The 10602-nt window shown below is 36.1% G+C and overlaps 1 protein-coding gene across 8 annotated transcripts in view; it reads left to right on the forward strand.

Moving 5' to 3' along the window:
• The window catches only part of XIAP (X-linked inhibitor of apoptosis), a 52021-nt gene extending 42644 nt beyond the window's left edge, over positions 1-9377 (forward strand). For all 8 annotated transcript variants that reach the window (XR_011647894.1, XM_071213021.1, XM_071213022.1 and 5 more), the window contains one exon: positions 4801-9377. Coding sequence is in view for 7 of the 8 variants with exons in the window: in XM_071213021.1 (XP_071069122.1) it covers positions 4801-4994 (194 nt within the window). In the remaining variant the exon portion in view is untranslated. The remainder of the gene's footprint in view (positions 1-4800) is intronic.
• Positions 9378-10602: the final 1225 nt, after the last annotated feature.

Below are 10602 nucleotides of genomic sequence, written 5' to 3' on the forward strand. Positions count from 1 at the left end.
GTCTAGGACAGTGAAGTAAGTAGGGTTTAGGCAAGTAGAAGCTCTCTGGGTCAGGGTTTGGTATTCATCAATTGACCCCTCCTTAGTGTTACTACGTTGAGAGGCAGATCATTGATATAGGCTATCTTCTAATGCTAGGGCTGCTTCCTATTTCACTTCCCAAAAGCTGATGAGGAAATCTGGCATTAAGAATCTTTTAATGCTCTAAAAAGCAGAGGGCGGATGTAAAAGGGAAGCACGGGGAAATTATTCGAAAAAGTATAAAGTTACTGATGCTTTACTGAGAAATCCTAAATTCAATACTTCCCCGCCCCCCCCCCAAGGTTATGTGACAGAGAATGCCCCAGTAAACTGCCTTCTAAAAATGGTATCAAAGCATTATCTTTTTCTTTCATTTTCAAATCACGTAGTACAGGGGAGCAGGTGTAGTTCAGTGGTTGAGTGACTTCCATATACGAGGCTCTGGATTCAATCCCTGGTACCTCCTAAAAAATAAAATATAATGACATAGTACAAAATTAAGTTTCTTAGTATATGTGTTAAAGCACTTGTTTTAATCCTTATATGTTTATGATTATATATAACACTTAAAAATCAAATAGCCCACATTTATTATCAGTCTGTCTTTCCCCATAGATCTGCTCTGGCTGTAAAATGAGTAACAGTTTATTCTAGAAGTAAAATAATGAAGTAAAAATATTAGTAAATAACATCAAAGTGTATCTAGTTATTGCCTTTTTTTTTAAGCTCCTTTTTTTTTTTTAAGATTTATTTATTTATTTCTCTCCCCTTCCCCCCCCCCCCCCCCACCCCAGTTGTCTGTTCTCTATTTGCTGCGTCTTCTTTGTCTGCTTCTGTTGTTATCAGCGGCACGGGAATCTGTGTTTCTCTTTGTTGTGTTATCTTGTTGTGTCAGCTATCCGTGTGCATGGTGCCATTCCTGGGCAGGCTGCACTTTGTTTCGTGCTAGGCGGCTCTCCTTACAGGGCGCACTTCTTGCGCATGGGGCTCCCCTACACGGGGGACACCGCTGCGTGGCTCGGCACTCCTTGTGCGCATCAGCACTGTGCATGGGCCAGCTCCACACGGGTCAAGGAGGCCCGGGGTTTGAACTGTGGACCTCCCATGTGGTAGACGGACGCCCTAACCACTGGGCCAAGTCTGCCGCCTAGTTATTGCCTTTATTGTTCCTTTACTACCAACCTCCTGACCTAGAAGAGGACCTTGTGGGAAGTAGAAGGGAAAGGTACCATAGGGAGGGATGTAGACTCCAATAGTTACCCTTAAGGTTGGAGTGAAATAATTACCAGCGGTAAACTCTTAGTCTAGAAAAAATCTATTCCCAGAGTATCACCATCTTAAAAGTAAGTGTCTATATGTTTTATAGACATGGCATTTCATTCCTTTGTGGTCCATAAATTCATTTTGGATTCCGTTTTGGATCCAAAATGAATCTTAAGGATCATATGATAACTTTCATTACTTCTGTGAGAAAAGAACTGCAGATGAATTGTTGGCCAAGATCATTAAGATAGTTGAGAATAGAATTCAGGTTTCCAAATATCTGGCCCAGTGTTCTTTTTTACTCAGTGCAACATTACATCCAAAAATAATGTGTAAATTACTTAATTGTTTTCCTCCTTTTGATTTTTTTATCACAAATCAACACTTCATTCTGACTTTTTTTTGGTGTTAATGCTTTCACATGATATAAATCAGTTTATATTGCCATCCTTTACTTATATTGTTTCCTCTGCCCTGAATGCCTTTTTTTTTACTTTCTATTTTTAAATACTTTCAAACATACAGAACAGTTACACAAATAATACAGACACCATACAGAGAACCCCTATTCCCCAGATTTGCAGATCCTCCAATTTTAAAGTTGTGCCTCATTTACTGTACCATTCTACCTATAAATCCATCTATCAGTCCATCTATCAATCCATTTTCTGAACACTTGAGTGTGGTTTGTGTATGTATCATGCTTCTTGAACACTTAATATTGCCATGTACATTTCCGAAGAACAAGGATATTCACTTATGTAACCATCTTAAGTGCAGTTATCAAGTTCAGGAAATTTAACATTGATATAAAGCTTAATCTATATTCCAATTTTTTCATATGTTCCAATTATGTTCTTTTGAGCCTTCTCCCTAGTTAAATCCCATCTAGGATAATGTATGGAGTTTAATTTTCATTGTCTCTTTAGTTGCTCTTTCTTTCCTTTTTTTAATCATGGGAATATATATACAACATAAACTTTCCCAGTGTTAATAATCACATTCAGTATATTGCAGTACACTCACCACCTTCCATTACTAAAGCTTTCCATCTTCCCAAACAGAAACCGTGTACACACTATGCATTAACTCCTCATTCCCTCTGTACTCTACTTCCTATGACCTTTGCTTATTCTCTAATACTTCCTTTGTAGTTACCATGAGGCTTAAATTTAACATCCTAAATCTTTAACAATTCTGTTTGCTTACCTTTAATAATATACACAAATTGTATTCCTAAACCTCTCCATCGCACACCTTTATGTAGTTCTTGTCACAAATTGCATGTTTATACATCGAGTCCAAAACCACTGGTTTATCCTTACATATTATACATTTGCATTTTAGGTCTTATAGAAAGAAAAAAATGGAGTTACAAACCTAAAATACAGTAGTACTGTCATTATATTTACCCATGTCATTACCCTTACTGGAGGTCTTTATTTCTTCATGCAGCTTTGATTTATTGTCTATTGTCCTTTCCTTTCCACCTGCAGAATTCTCCTAAGCATCTCTTGTAGAGTTAGGTCTAGTGGTGACATACTCCCTCAGCTTTTGTTTATATGGGAATAACTTAATCTCTCCCTCATTTTTGAAGAAGAGTTTCCTGGATATAGAAGTCTTAGCTGGCAATTTTTTGCTTTCAGTACTTTAAATGTCATCCCACTGCCTTCTTGCCTCCATCGTTTCTGAGGAGAAATCAGCACTTAATCTTATTAAGGTTCCCTTGAACATAACACATTTTTTTTTGTTTGTTTGTTTTTTTTTATTGACTTTGTAATAATATTACATTAAAAATATATATGTGAGGTCCCATTCAACCCCACCCCCCCCCCCCCAACAACACTCGTTCCCATCATCATGACACATCCATTGGATTTGGTAAGTACATCTTTGGGCACCTCTGCACCTCATTGAACATAACATTGCTTCACTCTTGAGGCTTTCAGAATTCTCTCTTTGGCATTTTGCGGTTTGATTACAGTATGTCACAATTTGGGTTTATCTTGTTTGGGGATTGTTGAGAATCTTGGATGTGTATATCCATAGTTAAAAGCCAAAGCATAGTGCCTCCGTGATCCCTGCACATGTCTCTTGTCTAGGGAATGCACTTGTGACCCTAAGAATACAGAATAACAACTGTCCTCTCTTCCCTAGAAAACAGTTTCTTCATAGTCCCAGAAACTGTACTGTATGTACCACAGCCAATAATCCCTTACCCTTGCAACAACAACTTAACTGCTTTCCCACAGTGTTCTATAGGAGTGCTCTGGGAGTCATCTATATGCAGGACAAGTTCTGGGATGGATAGCCTGTGACTACTGTTCTGGTTTAGTTCCTTAGGCTGATACCAGACAAATTGGGCTAGACATGTGCACAAGGGTTACTCAGCTCCCTCCAGAGCCAGGGCCAGGAACCTGCACTGGAAGTATAAGCCAGCTCCATGCCCAGCCTGTGAGAGGATGGGGAAGGGCCTGCCAGACTGCTGTTAAGATCCTACCTCTTTTAGGGTGCCTTTTTCTTGATTCAGCACTTTTCCTGTTACTGCAGTCCTTTAACTGTTTTCTGGAACTTTGCCTAAGATATTTCTGCAAGTTCTTGCTGACTATTCAAAGCTTCTGTGGGGAGGTCAGACCCCTGAAGCTTTTCACTCTGGCATCTTGATCTCCTGAATGCCTTTTCTCTCTCTATATGTAGTTCTGTTCTTCACCCTACCCCCAAACCCCTAAATCCATCTTGTGAACTTATCCTTCAAGGATCAGATCAGAGGTCACTTTTTTCCTGTTTTCTCCAATCCCCATGATGGAGTCTATCTCTAGCCCTGTCTTCTTCTGACCTTAAGACTTGATTTTGTAATTACCTACTGGACATTTTTATCTAGATGCTCTGCAAAGCACCTCAAAAATATCTAAAATCAGATTCCACCCTAAACTTGTTCTTCCTTTTGTATTTCCTACTGATGTTGCCATCCCTTTGTTAGCCAAGCTAGAAATCTTGAAATGAACTTTAGCTCCTCTTTCTGCATCATCCCTCTCATCCACTTGATCACCAAATCTTATTTGTCCCACTTCAGAAGTATCCTCAGATCCATCCCTCCATTTCCTGAATAATCCATGCATTTTAATGTGATCATGTCCTTTCTGTATGCTATACCTATCCTTTGTTTCTCTACCTGGAAAATTGCCATCTTTGCTTAAATGTCATTCCTCTTGCCCCTGCTTCCAATCCATGGTTAAGCCTTCTACAGCCTGAACAGAAGAACTTGTTTTCTCATCTTGTCCCAAAGCACTTGGAATGTAACTTTGTTATAGCACTTATCACTTGTACTTTGTGCTTTCCTCCATAGCCTCATCTCATGTCCTTCTCTTCCACAAAAGTAGATGCCATGTGTGATTCATCCTGATATTTCTCAGAACTAGCTTAGTGCCTAGCACATAGGAGGGGTTCAATAAATGTTTGTTATATTTAAACAACTAAGAAATCTAAAAGTAGCGCATTTCTTTTCTCTTTGTGCAGAGATTAGTACTGAAGAGCAACTAAGGCGCCTGCAAGAGGAGAAGCTTTGCAAAATCTGTATGGATAGAAATATTGCTATAGTTTTTATTCCTTGTGGACATCTAGTCACCTGTAAACAGTGTGCTGAAGCAGTTGACAAATGTCCCATGTGCTATACAATTATTACTTTCAAACAAAAAATTTTTATGTCTTAGTGTAACTCCATACTATGTTTTGTTCTTAATGCCTTGATTGAATGTGTGTTGTGAACTGACTTTAAGCAATCAACATTGAATCATTAGCATTTGCTACCCAAGTAGGAAAAAAATGTAAACTGTAATGTTTCAATTGGCAGTCTAAAATTTGAATTTCTGGAGTTTTCCAGAAATTAGCTGTGTTATTCTTTTTTTTTTTTTTTTTTACTGTTATTTAATTGAAATCCTAGATCTAGGTAAGAAGCATCATATTATAACTTACCACAATGTATATTTGTATTATACTGACTTAGTATGTAAGTGTAATTGAATTAATTAACCGAATTTTTCATTCTTTTCAGCTAGGCTTAGCAAATGAAAAGTAATCTCCCCAGTCACACAGTTTGGTTTGTGTGTGTGTGTGAAAAAAGAATGAACTGTTCCACACTGTTGGAAATATCAAGATTATTTGAGGTTTTTGTCTTTGTGTTTTAGGATTGTGTCTGTTTTCTTTCAGAATTATACACATGCATTTGTGTGAATGATTTTAAAAAGTGATTTTGCCATTTTTAAAGCGTATTTTAATGATAGAATACCATTTAGCCTGCATGTACTGACATGGAAAGATGTCAAAGATGTATTAAGTATAAAATGCAAGTGGCAAACTCCATGTATAGTATGAGCAAAATTAAGGTGTGTGTGTTTGTGTAAGTATAGAACAGAAGGTTTGGAAAGATGCGTACCAAACTGTTAAATGTGGTTTCTCTTGAGGGGCAGTGAAGGGGGGGAGGGGTCGGGTTTTCAGAGAGGGTTTACAGGGGCCTTTCACTTTCTACTCTTTTCATTTCATTCTGTTTAAATTTTTTATAAGTAGGTATTACTTTTGTAATCAGAATTTTTAGAAAATATTTTACTGATTTAAAGGCTTAGGCATGTTCAAACACCTGCAGAACTACTTATTGCTCAGCTTTATTTTTCTAATCCAAGGAGGCAGGGAAGTTAACCCTTTTAGTGCCAATTTAAATGTTTTTATGTTTTTCCTGTTTTGTGGATGAAAGATATTTCTGAGTCGTAGTTTTCTTACAGGTAGACCATGTCTTCTCTTATTTCAAAATTAAATATTTCTGATTTTGTAAAATGAAATATAAAATATGTCTCAGATCTTCCAATTAATTAGTAAGGATTCATCCTTAATCCTTGCTAGTTTAAGCCTGCCTAAGTCACTTTACTAAAAGATCTTTGTTAACCCAGTATTTTAAACATCTGTCAGCTTACATAGGTAAAAGTAGCAGCATGTTTGTACACTGCTCGTAGTTAATAGTTACAGCTTTCCATGTTGAGATTCTTATATTTTATAGTTTCAGGTGAGTTTTTACAATTAGAATGATTGTTTAAGATGTATATAGAACAAAATGTCAAGTCTTTCCTTAACCTAAATTTTTTTTGTTTCTTGACTACTAATAGTAGTAGATTCTTCTGAAATAAATGTTCTCTCGGTATCCTTAAAGCATCTTGGAAATTATAAAATCCTGACAAGAAAAGAACAATAATTGTTTAAATATTAAAAATGAAAACCACACTTAAATAAGTTTATATGGGTAAAAATAGAAATTTAAAAATGCTTCATAGACCATTCAGTGTTTATATAATGAGATTCTCACAATGACCTATTATAGAGGTGAGTGAGGAATTTTACTACAGAGAAAAGTTTGAGAGTGATTCTGTTAAAAATTGTATTGTCATTGTGTTTTCTAAGAAAAACAGTATTGTCATGTTCTCCTAACCTCTGTTGATTACTACTTTAACTGATATTTATTTAAAGCATTGCCAGTTTAAATGAGAATTTTAAAAATTAAATAATAACTGCCTGGTTTTTGTTTTACTATGTAAATCATCAGTTTTTCACCTTTGCTCTGGCTTCCACCTAGGTTTAGTTATATATTCATTAAGTTAAGTCTGACATGTATAGTCTAAGCTTTAAATTTAAATTTAAAAGTTTCTGCAAGAAGAGAAAAGTGTTAAAGTTTTAAAATGTGTTTTGCAGGACACTTCAGTTCCATGTTCAATGTAGTTAGCCGGAACTGAATTGTTTTAACATAAGGCTTTTCCTGTTTTGAGAGCCTCAGTTCATTCTTATAAAACTTGTATGTTTAGAGTTAAGAAGATCTTTTTTTCCCCTATAAGTTTGTGAAATTTAATGCACAAAGCTGATTTGGCTGACAAGTTTATTATATTCATTTGTTTAGAAATGCTGTTGCTTCAGGTTCTTAAAATCATTCAATACTCTCAATTTCTGATCACATTTCTAGGGGCTTACCAGTGTGTGTGTGTGTTCATACTATAAAAACCACTGGATCCTTCCCATCTAATTGTGCTAAAATTGATCATTTGTAGTGTCAAAGATATAACCAGACCCAACTCCCTCTCCCCACAAAAAGTATCTACACATGGACCTTCCTTCTCTGTATAAAGTTTACTCTAGAATTTCAGAATCATCACTTATTTTACTATATTTTAGTCTTGTAAAGATTCAAGTTGTTTTGTAATAAATAGCTATCTTTATTTGTAATAATTTAGTGTCCTGATCAAAAGCCTTATCTTAATTTTTGACAAGTGAGTTTAGTGTTTATAAAGTTAATTCCAGTTTATTAATTGATGGCTTCTATTGCCTTCCCTGCTAGATTATTTTTCACTTTGGTTAGGGGCTGAGGTGGGTAAGGTGGGTGTATATGATATGATTTGGCCCTGTGTATTATGATCTTTTGTTGTTTTTTTCTTTTATGATTTAAACTTCGATAGTTTTTTTCCTATTTTCATTTGTATTTTGTATTTTGAATCTGAATGGAGACTACCACTACAGCGTTAGCTGCATATATTGTAACCTTTAAACCAAAATCATTGTTTTATTTCCTGATAACCCAGGTGTTGAATGGGAAAAAGGGGTAGAATGGGTAGGAGAAATTAAATAGGCTGTGTATCATTTCCATTTGAGAAATAAGAAAATGGGAAGGAATATTTGGCAGAAGTAGTTCTTTTTGGTCAATTATGTTAAAAAAAAAAAAAGGTAGCCCTTTTTTCAACTGTGAAATGAGCAGATAATTCCTATCTCTAAAGGCTATGAGTGGTCAAGGACACCATGTATGTAAAGCACTTGCTATAAATGTTAATTCCCTTCCTAACACCCTTTTTCCCCCATGAGTTTGCCTTGACCTGGAAATTTGGGCTGAAAGTTAGAAAAAATTCTTACATAGTAACTCTTTCAGTGACTTACCTTTTTTGGTATTTCTCATATTTAAGATACAAATTACAATAAATGAATAGATCAAGCCCTTAAAATATTTAAATTTCTTTTTTGAAAACTTGAAGAAAAATACTCTGATCAAACTTAGTTGAGCTTTCCTGAGTAGAAACAGTTAGCTCATTCCTATCTAATAATCAGTTTCAATTTGACTCTTAAACACTTAGCACAATTGAAATCTCATTCGCAGTATATTAAATTAAAGAATGTCAGAGCTAGAAGTGGCCTTAGGGATATCTAATTCCTTTTTTTTTCCCCTAGGAGGCACCGGGAATTGAACCCGGGACCTCGTACATGGGAAGCAGGCGCTTAACCACTGAGCTACGCCTGCTCCCAAGAGAATATCTAATTCATCCCCCTCATTTTACAGGTGAGGCAACTGTGCCACAAAGGTGAAGTGATTTGTTCAAAGATACATAGCAAGTTAGTGGCAGAGCCAAGACTGGGACATAATTTGAAGGTGAAACTTGACCAAGCTACCTCTCCTGGGAGATCTCAAATAATTATATTTTCAACCCTTCTTTCCACTATACCATAACTTTCACTACATATTAAATGACACTTTATAACTAATACAGTAGACAATCTTAAATATATGTATAGTACAATACTACATTAAGGTTTGCATGTAAGATTCTATTTTGAAGTCTAAAGTTTTCAGATATGCATATAGATTTTTCAGCATTTACTACATTTTTATTATGTATCATTAATATAACATTTAAAATTACTATATATTTTATCATTTTATATCTACTTAGTAAAAAATTTGCATTTTCTATTTGATGTAATTTCTGTTAGAGGATTTTTGCTATTTTTGGTTATTCATTACTGGCATACTGTCAGGTACCTCAGTAACCTGACAGAATCACTGATTCTTATGTCATTGTATTAGTGTTGTGAATAATCATGTGAAATGTTTTGAGATAGAGTCCTAGATTTATGAATATAATTTGATGGCTTTTTTCATTTAGTTAGGAGCCTTTCCATCAGTATAGAAAACTAAGAAAATTGCTTTCCACTATATAATCTGGCAGTCATCATAAATTAAAGCTTATTTTTTTGTGAATAAAACTTATTCAATAAAGTGTTATTCTTTAAAACAACATCTTATACTTTGTATTTGTTTCACTTTCTCAAAAAAAAATAGCCCTCTTAAAACATACTAAAATGTAACCCCTCCTAAACATATCTTCTGCCATTGGGCCAGGCATAAGGCACATATCAGGTCATATCACTTAAAAAAATACATCAGTTTTCACATTAGTTTGTGGAATTCTATAAGCTCATGAAAAGTCTAAGAATATGAGCAACAGTAACACCCCTTTCCCCACAAATATTGACCTGGTTGTTCCAAGAGATAGTATAGTCACTGTAAGAAAGCTTGAATAAGTAAGTAGATAGGAAACATAAAGCCACTGCCCCTTTGAGACAGGCAGGAAGTAAAGATTTTTGTGAGTTTGTAGAGGCAGTTACTCAGATTCTGAAGCTGCAAACAATCTGATGGGATACAGAGTAAGGGAATATAGGATCCTTGAGGCAGAGAGAGAAATTTAGAGGTATGTATTTCAAGTGGTTATTCTCCCTGCCCACAGTAGAGATTCCTCAGTAGACTTGCAACTCCTATCCTCTGGTTTACTGGAGTTACCCCAGCCAGTGAACAGGGAGGTGAAGAGGGTCAACCACCACACCAGGTAGCCAAGAGTGCCTACAGTTGCAAGCAGAATTGCATCCATCATCCATGTGGAATCTAAGCCCCCTCTTGATGTACAGGGGAACTGGACATAACCATCCCAGGGTATACAGCATGGAGGAATAGAGTATGGATTAGAGTGGACTTACTGATGTTATACTATGGAACTCTTGTGATTAATAATGGAAGAAATTGTAGCATTGATGTGGAGAAAGTGGCCACGGTAGCTGCTGAGGGTAGGAAGAGGGAAGAAGAGAGATGATGTGGGGGCATTTCCAGGACTTGGAGTTGTCGTGGGTGGTACTGCAGGAACAGATGCTGGACACTGTATGTCCTGCCATGGCCCACTGGTGGACTGGGGGAGAGTGTAAACTACAATGTAAACCATTATCCATGTGGTGCAGCAGTGCTCCAAAATGTGTTCACCAAATGCAATGAATGTCCCACAATGATGAAAGAGGTTGTTGATGTGGGATGAGTGGGGTGAGGGGGTGGGGAGTATGTGGGGACCTCATATATTTTTTTGAATGTACCATTAAAAATAAAAAGGTCATATCAGCAAATAAGGAAAAAAAATAACAAAAAAAATGAGTTGTATTTCAGGCCTAGTCTATGTAGTATTTGATTATCTTCCTTTG

Source organism: Dasypus novemcinctus, chromosome X (genome assembly GCF_030445035.2).
Source record: "Dasypus novemcinctus isolate mDasNov1 chromosome X, mDasNov1.1.hap2, whole genome shotgun sequence".
In the NCBI taxonomy this organism is placed as follows: Eukaryota; Metazoa; Chordata; class Mammalia; order Cingulata; family Dasypodidae; genus Dasypus; species Dasypus novemcinctus.